The 17,669-nt window shown below is 42.4% G+C and overlaps 1 protein-coding gene across 1 annotated transcript in view; it reads right to left on the reverse strand.

The window, feature by feature from the left end:
• Positions 1-17,669, reverse strand: part of SLC6A5 (solute carrier family 6 member 5) — a 55,458-nt gene that overhangs the window by 22,200 nt on the left and 15,589 nt on the right. The window contains exons 7-9 of the mRNA XM_074999018.1: positions 12,867-13,001; positions 7,492-7,595; positions 3,676-3,800 (exon numbers count right to left, since the gene is read on the reverse strand). Of these exons, the coding sequence (XP_074855119.1) occupies positions 3,676-3,800; positions 7,492-7,595; positions 12,867-13,001 (364 nt within the window). The remainder of the gene's footprint in view (positions 1-3,675; positions 3,801-7,491; positions 7,596-12,866; positions 13,002-17,669) is intronic.

The following is a 17,669-nucleotide window of genomic DNA, read 5'->3' on the forward strand; positions in this document are numbered from 1 at the left end:
CTCATGAGATTATAACTAAAGATAGTCGCCAGCTAAAATCCCACTGCCTTCATGAAACAAAGTACAAAGCTCTCATACGTTATCATTCTTTATTTTTTGTATTGTGGTGTTGCTTACAGGTTCTAATCAGACACTGGGTCCCATTATCCTAGGCATACATATAATGGAAAGATTGTTGGTTTTCTACTGGTCCATCTTCCATTTTATTGGTATATATGTTAGTATTTGAATGAAGCTGTAATCTGTGAATTCCAAAGCTGAATATCATTCAGACTGTGGGACATACAAAACCTTATGACAATAGTGCTTTTATTCTTTTTTTTCATAACTTCTGCAGTATGCACAGGAGCTCCACAGGTAAAGTCCTCTTTCCTCTCTAGACCTTAATACATTCTGTGTGTTCCTCTTGTTACAGGTATGCGAGATGCTAATAAATTGTAAGGTTCCTCAAAGATGCTAGGGAAAGGAAAGGGACCCATTCCTGGAATGTATGTCCTCCCATGGAATCTCTAGGGCCTCTGCAATCCTTTTCATGAGAGCCTGAAATGTCTTGAAATCACCCTTGTAGAATGAGGGGAGGGAGAGGATAACAGCCTTGTCTTATGAAGAGAACTTGTGAGAAGGTGGAGTCACTTCCTCTGCACCGAGCTTTCACTCTTTGTGAGTTCTTCCAATGGAAAGGGACCAGTTATTGTTGGCTGATTGTTCTTCTGCATTATAGCATGTAAAACTGGTTACCACATGGCTTACTGTGATGGGACACAAGGGAAAAGAGGCATTTTTGGTTTTGCCAGAGTTGCTGGGTCATTTGTTTGACAAGAAGTGGCTCTTCCTGAGAAAGGGAGGCTGAAAGAACGAGGTGTTGAAATCCTGTATGGACATACCTGTGTCAGAGGAAGTGACCTTATGTGTGGGCAGTGGAACAAGAGGTGTCAGCGCAGGGGTTCTTGTCAATCCTGGAAGCTGATTAGGGACCAGTAAACATATCAGTACCTATGGTAAAACCTTCTGAGAAGTCTGTGCTAAGACCTCTGGGTTAGCCAGTACTTGGAAATCCTTTTTGATATCCCTTACAGACAGGGTTCAGTAGACTGATGGCAAGCCACTGAGCACACCCTGGTAGGGGTCATCCTTCAAAGTAGTATATGGAAGAACTGGAGGCTGTCAGCTTTGAAGTGTAAGAAAGTACCAGTGGGAAATCCCTCTCAGTACCCGTAAACAGGGGGGATTCATATTCTTCCAGGATGCAGAGGCCTTTCTAAGAAAGGACCCTGGAAAATGCTGGTGAATCTGGATGCTATTTCTCAGGAGTCAGGACATCAGACAGCATCAGAGTTGGTATCAAAGGGCATTCCATGCACACTCTACTGTGACCTGAAGAAGATACTACTAACAATGGCTTTGAGGTCTTGGTCCTGGAGAAGTTTTTGAGTTTAGAAGGCTCTGATTCTGATGCCATATCAGTTACCACCTGAAATTACTCACTGGAAATTTGTTGGTGTTCAGTATATTCTTCTTAGTTGGAACCAAGATCTTGGTACTAGAGGAGGGAGAAGCCTCAGGTTACCCATGCCAGGATGCAAGGTTTCCTTTTTCTCAGGCTCAGAGGATGACTTCCCAAATCTCTCTGTCTCCCATTTTGGAAAGGGAGATCTCATCCTTTTAAATATCTGGAAAATTCTGAAGGGGCCCCAAGCTGCTTAACATAGCTGGACTAGAGGCAGTCACCGGACCATTCTGAACAACTGAAACCAAAGTACTGAGGGAGTGAGGGACTACAGCCTTGGAACCACGTAAACCACAGATAGCCAGGGCCAAGATGAAACCGAGGTTCAATAAAGGCAACAAGAAAAAGACATAAATAAAAAAAGAATGGGGGCGGGAGTTCCCATCAAAAGCACAAAAGTTGTGCTAAGTAAGAAAAAGGAAAACAGTAAGTGAAATAACCCTAACAAATGAAATGAGGAAAAGAGAAAGCTGCATAGCCAGCAAATGGAGATTGACCCACCCACTATTAAGTTACAGGCAACTGAGAAGAAACTAGAGCAGCAACAGGTCCCTCTCCCTGTATATCCTTGTTCTGGAGCAAGGGATACATAGGGTACAGGTGCAGAGGACACCCATAGACACTATTGATAAAAAATATCTGATAAGAAGTGTGAAGGCACGTGGTACAACCTGACATGGAGCAGCTGTGGAGACAGTAAGTCAAAGGAGAGATGTGTTTTCCACTCTGTGATACTGTTATAACCTCCCCACAACTTCTTACCTCTGTCTTTGCCAATAAAGTTCTTGCCCTCCTACCTTCCCAGCCCATACACAGTCACACACCTAGTACCAATTCACCTGTCAGTGCTGTACACACTACACACACATACTTCTATTAATCCAGTCCCCACCCATTTATACCACCCCTCTCTATTAGCCACATCTGTTCAGAAACACTTTCCCAGGCTCCACATTTCCCAACCTTCCCACATTCCAAACTTACTCCTCATTTAGATCTCCCCTTCTTCACTCCTGACCTCTAAAACAGCAACTCCTGTTACCTGTTACTGGACCTGTGCAGTGAATAACACGCACCATGTCAACTTGAACTCTAGCCTGTGGAAATAAATGTCTCTCAAAAGCAAGCCAAAGGGCTGAAGGATGCATATTTCTAATACCACTAGGAGAAAAACCTACTTGGCAACTTTCCCACCTCTTGGGTTGCAAGCAGTCAATCAGAGCTGCTGCAGGTGTAACCACCCACAGTCAGACTTGAACCTGAGACTCTAGCACATGAACCTCCACACTTTGAGATAAATGTCTGCTGTATCTCAGGTAAGGCTGTAGAAGAGATCATTCTTTCTCTATTTAAGTGGTCTAGGTGCCACTACATGGGGCAGCAAACCACACCTAGGTGTGTGGGTTGGACAGGAAATAGACATAGCTCTCTTCACTTCCCTCCAGAGCCCATGCCAAATGTCACAGAAAAAAGGAGGGCAATAGGGAGAGGGAAAAGCCCAGCAGCTGTACTCCTTTCTCCACCCTCCCTTCCTGTAAGCAATAGGTTGGCTGCTTGGGGCCTCCCTCTCTGCAACATCCAGCCAGGGAAATGGGTGAAGAGCACCATGTTGCCGGACCTCCATGATCAAGGGTGGTGGTGAGGAACCCCAGCTGCTGCAAGAGAAGCAGAGGAGAAATTTCATGGAAAGGGTAGAGAGCTGATGCGGGGGAGATGTGCAAATGATGCTAAACACGTTGTCCACACACTCCCTTGCACATACTTTCTCCAATCTACATTAAGTGCTGGGCTGGAACCAGTGGGGGAGAGAGGGGTTCAAACTGTAGATGCCTGGAGTATGAACAGAGGAGTTCTTACGCTGCCTCTGTAGGTTAATCAGAACTAGTCCAGCAGAGGCCTGAAACTAGCAGTCTTAGCTTGTTTTGTTCTCCTGCCTATGCATGTCATGAGGTCCTGGGGTGGCAACTGGACTTTCCCAGTGGCCATAAGTAGTACTGCACTGCTTCACGGCAACCATATTATATTACTGCTCTATATACAGGGGCTTAGTACTCCCCACATTCCAACTGATGCATGTTTGCAGTGAGGCAACAATACAGTTAAATACAGATAATTGAATACATTCACACATTTTGGAAGTCAACCTAAGTAAGGAAAAAATACTGTACCTTGGTCTGCCACATCCTCAATATCTACTTTGAGTTCATTTGCCATGAAGCCAATAACTGAAAAGATGACAAAGCCTGCAAAGATACTTGTGGCACTGTTGGTGCATGTGACTATCAGAGTATCCCTGAGGAGAAACAGATACATGCCTACTGGTTTTAATATGTAAAAGAGTTTGGTATACAGTATATGTGCTTCAAGTTACACACATGCACAAGCAATAAGAATATTAATAAAAGTACTTCCCACACAACTATCCCTTTTCCAAGAGAACGTAGCGCTGCCAAAAATGTCAGGTTGACCTGGAGACAGAAGTCTTTGGATTAACAGTAGCAGCAAGAACAGCACTTCAAGATTCCTTACCCTGACTCACCCCGCCCAGTGTTCGGGAGAGAGCTTCTCAAGGGCTAAGCAGGATGTTCTGTTCTCCTGCCCTTTCAATTTTTGGCTCCTCTGAGGGAACTGCCAGATAAAGCGCTGAGGAATTGTGAGGGCAGGGATTTTATTGTTTGTGACATGGATACTTGTCCAGTGGATTTTGTGTGGTTTGCCAAATAACCACCAGACATGATTACTTTGTTCGTCTTTGCTGCTTCAGCAAAAAGTGAAGCTTTCCGTATGCTGCATCATCCTCCCAAGTCCCCACATCAAGTCTCTTACAGGTGTTTCCTGATATGGTGTTTATTATCTTTTCATTGATGCAAAGAGAAGCCTAGGAGATGTGTCTGCCTAAGTAGCGACCTTTTTTCTTTCAATGTATGTAACTTTATAAAGAAGGAACCCATAATTCTGCCCCTTCAGAGCTCTCATATCCTGTTTTAAAATAGCTATTCTGCCATGAACACAGGCATGTTTCAGACTCCCACTTCAAATTTTATGAATAACGAAGACACTTATCAAAAATTCAAACCCTGGAAAAAATAAGTTTTTCCAAGTTGTGTGAATTGGTCACAGTCACACTGCCATCTAATCTTTAGGTCCAAGACAAAAAGCTAGGCAGAAAGCTGTCAAGAATCACACTGAGCTGACAGAATCCTGAAGTCCCTAATGGTGCATCCGGTAAACAAGATAATATAATATGGATGCATCCACACTAGCCGGCTACTTCGAAGTAGCTGGCACAACGTCAAAATAGCACACATTGCATCTACACACGCTGTGTGCTATTTCAACATTGAAATTGACGTTAGGCAGCAAGACGTCGAAATCGCTATTCCTATCTGCAGACCTCATGCTGTGCAGGATGAGTGAGTCTGGGAGGGGCCCTTTAAGGGAGCAGCTTGCTGTTGCCCCAGAAGGGCTAGTCCAGCCTATGACCCCATCTGAAGGCTTTGCTGACCCCTTATTTTGACAGGGAGCGCTTGGGTGTGGATGCTCCACATTTCCTTCTGGGGCGGCTCCTTTCGACATTCCCCAACACTACTTCGACGTTGAACGTCGATGGCACCAACCCCGGAGGATGTGTAGACGATATGCATCGAAGTAGCCTATTTCAATGTTCTTACTTCGAAATAGGCTACTTTCACATAAGCTGTGTCTACACGTGCACGCTACTTCGAAGTAGCGGCACTAACTTCGAAATAGCGCCTGGCGCGGCTACACGCACCAGGCGCTATTTCGAAGTTAACTTCGACATTAGGCGGCGAGACGTCGAAGTCGCTAACCCCATGAGGGGATGGGAATAGCACCCTACTTCGACGTTCAAAGTCGAAGTAGGGACCGTGTAGTCGTTGCGTGTCCCGCAACTTCGAAATAGCAGGGTCCGCCATGGCGACCATCAGCTGAGGGGTTGAGAGACGCTCTCTCTCCAGCCCCTGCGGGGCTCTATGGTCACCATGGGCAGCAGCCCTTAGCCCAGGGCTTCTGGCTGCTGCTGCGGCAGCTGGGGATCCATGCTGCAGGCACAGGGTCTGCAACCAGTTGTCAGCTCTGTGTATCTTGTGTTGTTTAGTGCAACTGTGTCTGGGAGGGGCCCTTTAAGGGAGCGGCTTGCTGTTGAGTCCGCCCTGTGACCCTGTCTGCAGCTGTGCCTGGCACCCTTATTTCGATGTGTGCTACTTTGGCGTGTAGACGTTCCCTCGCAGCGCCTATTTCGATGTGGTGCCGTGCAATGTCGAAGTTGAACATCGACGTTGCCAGCCCTGGAGGACGTGTAGACGTTATTTCGATGTTGCTACATCGAAATAAGCTATTTTGATGTTGGCTTCACGTGTAGACGTAGCCATAGTGTGCTAGTGTAGATGTAGCCTATATGGTCATTCTTCAGTCCTGTTGAAGGTAGATGTTTGGAAAGAGATCACCACGTGCTAATCTTGCTCCAGAGGAAGGATTTTGGTGAGGATAAGCCTCAAAAGGAGCAAGAGATCAAAAATAGAAAACATTATCCATTGTTTCATTAAAGGGACATGAGCAAAGAGTTTTTCGCCTAAAATTTAGTGGGTGTTACCAAGAGTACTTAAGCATGATTGGTACAGTTATAAATGGTTTCATGAAGTTTAGTAAAGAAATTAAACTATTTTATAAAAGAAATTTGTCTTTGCAATGTTAGAATGAACCAATTGGAAAACAAAGCTGGCTGTATAGAGAAACTGACATGCCTTATTTTATCCTCCAAGCTGTGTGAAATATAAAATTAAACCAATAGGTAAAAAAGCACTTAGCTCCTTAAATTTCTTTCATATTTAATACTAAAGGTTACAATAATCCCATGAATGGGACACTCTGGGTCTGGCAACATTCATGGTCCTGTGAAAAAAACAGGCCACATATTTAAGTGCCTGATTATGGATTTAAGAGAGTAATTTTCAGATTTTTTTTTAAATCTTGGTCCAGGGACTTAAAATATGCAGAAACATATTTCCCATGTAATTACTGCTAAAAATATACTAGGTGCTTCACAGGCACATTTATGATAAGCATTGCAGGTATCTTAATAGTGAAACTTTTTTTAAATTACCATTTGTTGGATAGGTTTTCTGAAGAAAAAAAACAAGCCTGGGTGAAGACAATTTTTCTAAATTTGTGACCCTAGAGATTTTTTTTTAAATGTAACATTGGTGTAAATGAAACTGTAGAAGTAATAAGCAGCCTTACTATAGATAGGAATTACCTAAGTAGAAACTAGTCTCAGAGGGGTGTCTGTGTTAGTCCGTACCTTCACCAACAAAAACAGCAGTCCTGTAGCACATCAAAAACTAATAAAAGTTATTTATTAGGTAATAAAACTGAGTGCTAGCCACTCACACAGCTCTCAATCAGGCCTGCCGATGGTGGAGTGAGAGGCTTAGCATTTCAAAGGGGCCCAGAGCTCCAGCCACCGCTGCTGCCAAATCTTGAAATGCCATGGCAGTGCTGTGCTGCCGAGCTGCATGTGGCTCTGATGGAGCATAAGCAGGGACAGAGCTATCTGCCTTAAGCCCCGCCCTTTCCACCTTTGTCCCCACGCCCAGAAGCTGACTGTTGGCCCCGCTGCTCTCAGTACAGCTTGAACCACACCTAATTCTAGACGTGAGTTTCTCATGAACACATATTACCAGTTTTGCTGGATTTCATGATGCTGCCTAGGCTTCTTGACAGCTTGCTGAATTACTTTTCATCCTAGAACTATCTGCTTGTAATAAGAACAAACCTCACACAGGGACTGTGGTGACCTCTATATACATTTTTGGGTGGTGGATGTTCAAATCAAAAACTACAGCAAAAGGAGACCCTGTCTAACCAGATTTCAAACAAAAAAAAATCAGAATTGGATCATATTTTGGATTTAAGCTACTTGATAGTGTGTCTTGAATAATATTGATTGTTCAGCTTCTACATACCTGTAGCAATTATTATGAAATTTGTTGTATGAAGAGAGAGTAATTAGACCTCCCCATGCAGCTGATAATGAGAAGAAAATCTGAGTGGCAGCATCTTTCCATACCTAAGAAAGCATGGGAGAGAAAAGAATGTCAGTTTCAATAAAGGGCTATGAAAAGGCTAATGAAATCAATGGTATAATTAAATGTTACTGAGTGTTAACACAAATGGTTTGAATTAACTCAAACAATTGATGTTAATAAAACAGTAACTTATAGCCAAATTCTGCCCTCAAATGAGTAGGGCCTATCTGATAATTGGCCATTAAATTGAGCATGAATGGGGACAGAATATAACCTTTGGCAAACATATTTCAGTGAATTACTTCTGTATAAAACAGAATGAATTTATCAGCGTTCAACAAAGAAAATGCAGATTGAGAGAAAAAGATCTCCAGTCTATACCAATAGGTTATATATCAGATCCCCAAATCCAGTCAGAATGACATTTTCTCTTCTTGATCCAAGGAACTAATGCTATTTTACATTAACTAAATTACACACTATGAACCACGTTCAGCTCTGGTTTCAATAGGCATTGTGGGTACTGACTGGCCAGAATTTCATCATCTGAGAGGAAAATGTATGTGGGCAATCGTCCTGACAGTCACCACAGTCCTAGGCAAGATGCGAGGGATGCAGTCTGTCCTCAGAGCCACCCAGACCGCAGTGCTGTCCACCACCACCACCCCCCCCATCTGCAGGCAGCCAGAGTAGGACTGCCAGAGCATTAGAAAAGGGCCCATTGGTGGGCCTGTACATGGGATCAAGGCTTTTAAAAATAAACATATCAGACACTGTCCAAGCAATAGGTCGTTAGTGATTATTTTCCACACATTGTGAGCACAGGCCTCAGATGCATTTATAGGCCTGATATTCAAGTGCTCAGCACTTGCAGTTAGGAGCAGATTTTCAAGAGAGATCAATATCTTACTTGGTATAGCAGGTCTACATTTTTCAAAATCTTAACACTTTATTTTTAAAACAAATAAATTAACCAAAATCTGTTGGGTTTTATGATTAGCAGGAAAGATGACTCTTAGTTATGACAAAAATGACAAATTCCATTAAGAGTTTTTCCTTTTTAAAACTAGCTCAGCTATTTAGGCACCTAAATAAGGGGCATATTTTCAAAAGTGCTTCATTTCCAGCAGCCCTCGATGTGACACGTCTGAACAGATTTCAGATTTTTTAAAAAAAAATCTGATGCTTATTTCAACATATATCTTGGAGTTGTACAGTTTTGAAAATCTGGCCATGGAAGTTTAGATTAGAAGTAGAAATATTGCCATATTTAATACTTGTGCCAATTGGTCTGGGACAGAGCATCAAGTCACACAGTTATCTAATGAGAGATACCACATTTTCCTTTAGTACAGTAAACTCTTTCATATCTGGCAGCCCCAGGACTGGGAGGTGGCTGAATATTCAAATATTCTGGATAATAGAGAGGTATGCCTATCAATGCATAACACTTTAAAAAAAAAAGATTAGATATTAAGATAAAAAAGTATGCAGAGTACTTTATTTACAAACAGTAGCAGTATTGTACACTGTAAATTTATACTGTATTTGCTGTATTTATATTGTATTTGCTATATTTATATTTACTTTCATTATACTGTACTTGTGGAAAACATAACTAAAATGCCAGTTATTTGAGCATTCTAGATAATAGAATGCAGGATATGAATGAGATTACTGTATTGGTAATGTACAGCTCAACAAGTATATGGAGCAGAGAAGGCCTTTTTCTCTATGAAATGCAACCTAGCAGCCTCCCTTCCAGTGATATCCATACATCTTTCCATTTCTCAAGTGAAGAATTTTACTTCTTCCATCAAAGCTACAGCAAAGAAAGGAAATCTGAGATAGGTCTGGACCAAAAGGTCAGATCCAAGCAACTCTCAGCCTTTGAGTGGTACAAAAAACAGTGATCTGAGCTTTCCACCTTGGGCCCAGTCCTTAGGTAAAGAGATGTTACTATACAATATATATCATGACAAGTCACAGACCCTACTATCTGGATGGTTAGGCACTGGTGTTATCTGTCATTTTATAAAGATATGTATCTGATCCCAGAACACTGGATTGGTAGAGATATAATAGATAGACAGATATAAATAAATCAGTATTATTATTTGCCATTATGCTGTTCAAATACTGCTGAGGCATCTATTTTAATTGGTGATGTTAGGCCATATATGCAGTGCCACTGCACTGGCATGCAGCAGTTAACTTTGGATCGTTTCATCTGACAGTGCAAAATATCATTTTAATAAACAGAAGCATGACAGGATTAGGGAGACATTTCTCTTAAAGAGCAAGTAGAAGAAAAATTCATATGACAATACTGGTTGTATCCAAGGGTGAGTGGGTGTGCTTAAACACATATCCCTTTCTGCATGGTTAGAGATCTCCAGTTTGCCATTAAACAACAGCTCTCATTTCCTTTACTGCCCAATGTGGGGTCCAATGAGGATGTTAGTACTCATAATACAAAATGAGTTTGTGCAGAACAGAATTACTGTTTGCAACGAGGGTTAAAAACAACCCAATATAAGCAAAGTAGCTAAAAAAAAGCCACCCCTAAAATATAACCAGAAGGGAATGTTTATCCAGCTGTGTTTCAGGTACAGCCAGTGTCCCAACATCATGGAGGGAAGATGATTTAAATCCTGGAATACCAGCAGATTTCTGAGATATCACCAATTTGAAGCTAACATCTTGCTAAAACACCTGACCTAATTTCAATGTTAAATTTCTGGACTTGAACTCCAACCCTATCTTAGACTTGAATGTGATCACTAAAAGCTAACCTAAATGTAATGTACCTCCGCAGCCCAGCTGCGAGTCAGTATCTGAGTAAGCAAACGCGTGGTACATATACATCTTTGAGGTTCTAAGTTGGCTGCTCTAATTGCTTACCTTTAAACAGCACTTTACATTACTTGCGAGCGAGCCAGGTTAAAAGATGAGAAATAATATCCTTCCGATCTATTCCAATTCACGATGTAATATTTTTTACAATTACACTGAGGTACCAAAATTCTTCAACCTTAGCTGTATAGTTAGTAGTTTTCGTTACCTATGATTTTGGTTCTAACAGGTGTTCTATAACCACACATAAATTGTATATAATGTAAAATTACTACTGGAACAGTTACATATAACCTGATCTGATAATAATCAAAATATGATTTGCTTTTCAGAGCAATCTTAATTTTTTTCAGTGTGTATTAAATTATCCACCCTGAACCCTAAGGTCATTTACAAAAAACAACAAACCAAAAATCATGCAGATGTGTTGTGTTAATCATGGGATAAACTGAACCAAGAACAATTTCAACACCAGCTCAGTAAATCCATACGTTCTAAATGTGTATTCATGGATTCCAAGGCCAGAGGACCTTTGGAATCAGCTACTCTAACCTTCTGTATAACACAAGCGATAGAACTTCCAACTCCTACAGCAAGTCTTTTAGGGAAAAAATTAAATCTTGATTTTAAAATGGTCAGTGATGAAGAATCCAACAAAATACTGTTCCAAGGTATTAATCTTCCTCATTGTCAAAAGTTATTAATTTATTTCCAGTCTGAATTTGTCTAGCTTCAGCTTCCAGCCACTGGATCATGTTATACTCATCCCTGGTGAACTGAAGAGCACATTACTACATAGGTGTTCTCCATGCAGGCATTTACAGGCAGTAATAGGTCAACACTTAGCCTAACAAAGCAAAGGTTAAATAGAATGAGCTCTTTTAGCCGCTATAAGGCTATATCTATACTGCAATGTTTTTTTGATGTTACTTATTTTGACCTTCTAATGCCTAAATAAATAATGTTGGAAAATTGCATTCACAAAGCCATGGCACTGCGAAACGGCGCATTGCCAATTACAGCCACAGTTTACAACCACAACATTGCCAAAGGCGCCTTCACATGAGCCAATAATAGCTGTGCTTTTTTCACACACATACCTTTTTGATCTTGAAAGGGAGGGGGCCAGCAAAAGTCATTCGCAGGGCTGGAGTAATAATTTTGAGGGGAAAGCCCTCTTAACTCAAATTACCTGCTTGCCTGTGTGAATACTTTGGGGGGGCTTTGGAAAAAAGGGTATTTTAATTAAAAAATAGCATAGACAAGCCCTCAATCATATTTTCTTGTCCTTTTATCATTCTCATGGCTCTTCTCTGAACCATCTCTAATTTATCAACATCCTTCCTGAATTGTGGGCACCAGTACTAGACATGGTATTCCAAACTTGATGGCTCTTCTGTCACATAGGCCATGTCTACACTAGCCCCAAACTTCGAAATGGCCACGCAAATGGCCATTTCGAAGTTTACTAATGAAGTGCTGAAATGCATATTCAACGCTTCATTAGCATGCGGGTGGCTGCGGCACTTCGAAATTGACGCGCCTCGCCGCCACGTGGCTCGTCCTGATGGGGCTCCTTTAATTTCCCATGAGCTGATGGGAATAAGGGGACTTCGAAGTAGGCGGGGTCCTTTTGAAAAGGAGCCCTGTCAGGACGAGCCGCGCTGTGGCGAGGCGTGTCAATTTCGAAGTGCCGCGGCCGCCCGCATGCTAATGAAGAGTTGAATATGCATTTCAGCGCTTCATTAGTAAACTTCGAAATGGCCATTTGCATGGCCATTTCAAAGTTTGGGGCTAGTGTAGATGTAGCCCGTTTACCAAGCAACCCAGATCACTCTGTCTCAGAGATATTTCATTTTCATTATTTACCACTCCCTTCCAGTTTGTAACATCTATCACACTTCTATTCTGAAATGCCCCCCTTGGGGGGCTCTAATATATTCCAACAGAACATGAAACAATGCATTACCTATCTATGCAAATATCAGTGACTGTAGCACATCAGTGTAATGCAATAAAATGTGTGATTGAGAGTGGGGCTGGTAGCCTCACTGGGCCTTTGGCAAGGCAAGGAGGGGAGGTCCTGCACCATGCCCTCAGAAGGAGCAGGGCAAGGGCAGCCAACTCTCAGTGCCACGGAGGTGTGGCACACCCTCTCTCCCAACCTTCAGGGTGGCCCAGAGTGTGCCACACAGCACACCTGCAGAAACGTAAAGGGCCCAGAGCTCTGGATCCCTTTTTATCATTGGGGTAAATACTTAATTTGCCCCCCATCTAACCCACCCACCCACCCCTCAGTGGGTCTGGTCATAGATCAGGGGTTTGAGAACAAACTTTCACTGCTGACACTTTCGAACACCAATTCTCCACATCTCCACTATGTTTGTAGTCACCAATAACATATCTGTATGAGTATTTTCCCTATCAAAGTGTTATAAGCAGAATAACAAGCCCACCATAGCATCAATTAGTTTCTCCCACTTGGGTGTGATGAAATACCAGATTCCAGCCCCAGCTCCTGGCAAGGTAACTCCTCTGATAAGCAGGATGATGAGCACTACATAAGGGAATGTTGCAGTAAAATACACAACCTAGGAAAATAGATCAGAAATTATTATTCAATAGGAGCTATAAGAGGAGATAAATATAAAAGTCCTTCATTGCCTAGAAACAGCAATTTCCCAGTCGTATACTCAGACTCATTAGCCCACTGGAGGAGGAGCAGAGCGAGAAGGCAAAATTATTTCCCAGGACTCCTGACAATGTGGCCACTTTTACACCACTTCTTGCTACTGAGAATAGCAAAGGCACTAAAGATTAGACATGGAGAGCTGGAGTACTAGAAAGGAGTAGAGACTTCCTGAAATAAAAAAGTTGGAGTTTAGAACAAAATCCAAACAGCCTCAGCTGATGTAAATCAACATAGCTCTATGGCAATTAAGTGAGCAATGCTAATTTGTGCTAGCTTGTCATTTTCAAATATTGGCTAAATATGAAGTGCTTCTCCTTGCATTTTGCGAACTATATGGAACTAAAAATTATGGGCCTGATCCAAATAATTCCACTGACTTCAGTGAGCTTTGGATCAAGTCCTGAGTATCTAACAGACTGAATGTGTTTGATCATTTAAGTATGACTTAGTCAACATGCATAGTTTGACAGGTAGAGTTGTTCCAGTTGGTCATACACAAAAAGCTGAGTGAATCAGGATCTGCTAGAGGCTATGGTGTAGGATTTACAAACAGAAACCTTTTATAGCTTGCAGCTCCTGAGTCTCTTATTGGGAGTGAGCTCCCTACCCTCAGCCTCCTTAACTGATGACTTTTGAACACACTTTCCCAGTTTCCATTGCAGTTGGACTCATTCTGAGATCATCAGTTGCCCTTGCCCTCACTCTTACTCCATTTGCAGCCTTCTTCTCTCTGTCTCATAAACTTTTCTGCTAGGAACCCCTGCTGGAGACTTTCACTGAACTATTTGGAACACCCACAGCCCATATCTTTGGTGTATTTTCCCTCACTGCACTTTCAGCAATAATACAAAATTATGATTCTACCAAAGCATAATAATTTATATAATTCATAACCCTACCAAAAACAATATGATAAAAATTAATTACCAGATAAACTCTAGGGAAGAACAGAGAAATTAATGAAATAGTTTACTCAACAAATTTCATCCCTTTTTTTTTTTCAGTGTACAAACAGATCATAATTTTCTGTATTTGCTCATTCAAAATTGTATGTGAACTTCATCAGCAAGTAGTTCCTGTCTCATTTGGTTGTAAATATTCAAAATTTATGCTATGATTATTATAGGTCACAAATACGAGATAAGCTTTTAAATCACATAAATGTGAAAATGTTTATAATCACAGAATATCTGTGATCATGAGATATGTTGCAGAAATATTTTACAAAGAACAATTTAAAAATCTGTATTGACTTTTACAAGGGAAGCATTTTTAATGGAACTTCAGTCAATAAACATTCAGCACATTATTAATACAGTTATAGATAATATTCACATTAATATATCATAATTAACACATATAAATGCATGGCAGACGAATAAGACATGACTGACTGCCTGTTTGGAGATGTTTCTGGTGATAAATCTTGATATCAATTGATTCCAAAATAAATAAATAAATAAATTCAAAAACACTTAGATTTTAAGGTGACAGAGAAGCACTGAGTTACTCCCAAAATATATGCACATCTGACTGGAAAGTGGAAACACTAATATTGTTTTCACTGAGTAATAATTAGTCATCAAAAAGGAGTATGCAGATGCAAAGTTTATGATGGTGGCCAGTGGAAAATTGGAGTTAAATGGAAAGTAAGATGCTGCCGTTCTCAGATTCCCACACGATGTTATTCTTCTAATGAACTAAGATGAAAATTCCTGATGTTCACAGCTCCACAATTACTGCAGATAATGGACCATTTCCATCCTGACTGACTAGACCTTGTCAGCTCTGGCTCTCCCCTTTACTGAGACCCCCTCTTTAAATCCTCCTCTGAAACCCCCATCCCCCACTCATGCATCTGACAAAGAAGGTCTTTGCCCACAAAAGCTTATGCTCCAAAATATCTGGTAGTCTATAAGGTGCCACAGGACTTCTTGTTGTTTTTGAAGATGCAGACTAACTCGGCTACCTCACTAAAACTAACAAAACAAAAAGCATCCCAGTGGCACTTTAAAGACTAATTTATTAGGTGGTGAGCTTTCATGGGAAGAAGTGGGTCTATCCCACCAAAGCTCACCACCTAATAAATTATTTTGTTAGTCTTTAAAGTGCCACTGGACTGCTTTTTTGTTTTGATAGTATATAGACTAACATGGCTATCTCTCTATTACTTCTCTAAACCTAAGACTGCCACTCTGTGGCTGCCAAATTCAGTGCACTGCTTCCCCTAGCACATTGGGCACCCTTTGCAGAAGAACACCTCCAATTTAAAAAGAAAAAGGGAAAAATTCTACACCCCTGCTTTTATGTCATCCAAATTGCTTTTGGTGTGTACTATTTGAAAGGTAGCCTGATTAAAAAGTGTGGTCTAACAAATGCAGTACTATTATGAAAACTCTGGGCACCATTCATACGTAGTTCAATTCCTTTGATGTGAGAGGAATAACACTAGATAAACTGTGACCGCTGTCTAAAAAAACACTTGGTGGCTCAGCCTTTCATCTTCTGCTTCTTTAACCAAACTAAGAGTTCCCACATTGGAATTTCTAGCAGTTTAATTTAAATCAGCTTTAACACTTATACAGGTTGTACCACCCTTATCCAGCAACTTTGGGAACCAAACGAGGGGAGGTCAGGCCACCAGTCTGTCTGGAGGCAGGGCGGGGCTCCTGCAGGGCTCCCTGTCTCCATGCTGCAGCACTGCCAGGCTCCCCCACCCTGACTGGAGTCCCCTTGGCTTCAGGGCTACCAGAGGGACTCTATACTTGAGCCACCCCATGCCCTTCCCCGGGGGCTGCTGGGTGGGATTCCCACTGCAGAGTTCTTGAGCAGGTCTGGGTTCCCCACTGTGGGGCTCCCCAACCCCAGCCTGGCTCCCCATAGTGGGGCTCTTTGCCCTGGGGCTGCCCCTGGGGCTCCCCAGAGCAAGCTGCCACAAGGCCTCCCAACACCAGCAGACCTCTGCTCCAGCCCCACACAGCTGGAGCTCTCTGATCCAGGTACCCTCTGTTCCAGAAACATCTGGACAAGGAATATTGCCAGACGAGAGAGTGCTGGACAGAGAGTTTCAACCTGTATAATTCAAACTGCTGCAACTTTCTCACATAGACAAAGTTTGAATGATTGATTCACATCAAGATGTCAGTAGTCCCTGAATGATGCTACAATATGTTGACTACTCAGCACTCTGAGATTAGACAATAGCCTTAATCTAGTTCCTAGTGAGCAGACTACCCAAATGACTGAAATTTATTATGACCACTCACATTAAATGCAACATTCCTGACAGTTTGCGCAGGTGTTGTAGACTCCACTCCACTGTCAAGGGCCTCCTCTCGGCCACTCTGGGAATTAGCTCCTTGCAGGTGCTGTGCCCTCCTCTGGTTGTCTCTCCACCCATTGACCTCTTGCCTTGTAGCCCCTGTCACTTCAGGAACTGCAGCTTCTACTTTGTGATTTGGCTTTCCAGACAGACCATGGCAAACTGTTCCAGGCAGTCCACTCTCCGCTGCCTGGTCTGTGCCACTTCCTCAGTGGCTGGCAGGAGAGCACAGACCTGCCCTCTACTCTGGGTTCCAGCTCAGGGGTCCCATGATCAGCAGCCAAAGTCTGTACTGCTCTCTTCCTTGGTGCTTTAATCTGAGCACTTCCTATTGTTTTGGCTCTTCCCCATCTTGGGATCTGCCAGCTGCACAACTTCCTGGGAGTAACTGTAGGCAACATGCCTCTGTACTCACAAACCCTCCTCCCTTCTCTCAGAAAGTGACTGCAGACTACTTCCCATGCAGCCCCTTTCTGTTCTCAGCTCCTGAACTGTATCCAGTCCCCACCTGCTCCTGTCTGGTTGAGGCTTGTCCAATTAATGCCGGCTCCCTGGATCCTCCTCCAGGTGCAGCCTGGGCAGTTACTTGACCTACCTAGCCACTTTAACCCCTTCGGGTCCTATGTGGCAAGGACACCGTATTGAAGCAGGGGAATTAAGTGGGTTGGAGTCTCCATGACCTTTTCCTGCAGTAGGTGAACCCAACTGGAGAGATTTTGTGGCTCAGGAGTTTCATTACCTCTGCCTAGACAGAACCTGCTCTGTGGCTAGATGGAGAATTCCTATCGTCAGTGCTGACAAGGCAGAATTTTTCCAAGATCTCTAGGTTCATGAACAGAAGCAATTGTTCTGTTGCATGCGAATCTCAGTTTATTCACTTCCGGACCGTCTCTTTCTTTGCCCACACCCTTCACAATGCAATTTTTCCTAGCACACCTAAAGTGACAAGGCCTGTTCCCACGCCTAGAAATTCCAGTATTGCCAATTTCAAGAGATGAAAAAAACATGAGTTGGATGCTTCAGAATCATGAGACGGGCCCAAAAATCACTGCAGTTTTATAAAAGAAAGATTATACCGTGTTTTTAGGCCAGTCTTGATTTTTGAATGTCCCCTGTCCATCATCACCAGGGTGTGTGGATGTGCTAGTTACTGTTGCCCGTTCTCCAACATGTGTTGGATTTTTGGCCTCTGCTACAGGAGCTGTCACCCTCCCTACATCTGACCATCTACTGCCTCGCAATTAA

This window comes from Carettochelys insculpta, chromosome 6, assembly GCF_033958435.1.
Source record: "Carettochelys insculpta isolate YL-2023 chromosome 6, ASM3395843v1, whole genome shotgun sequence".
NCBI lineage: Eukaryota > Metazoa > Chordata > Testudines > Carettochelyidae > Carettochelys > Carettochelys insculpta.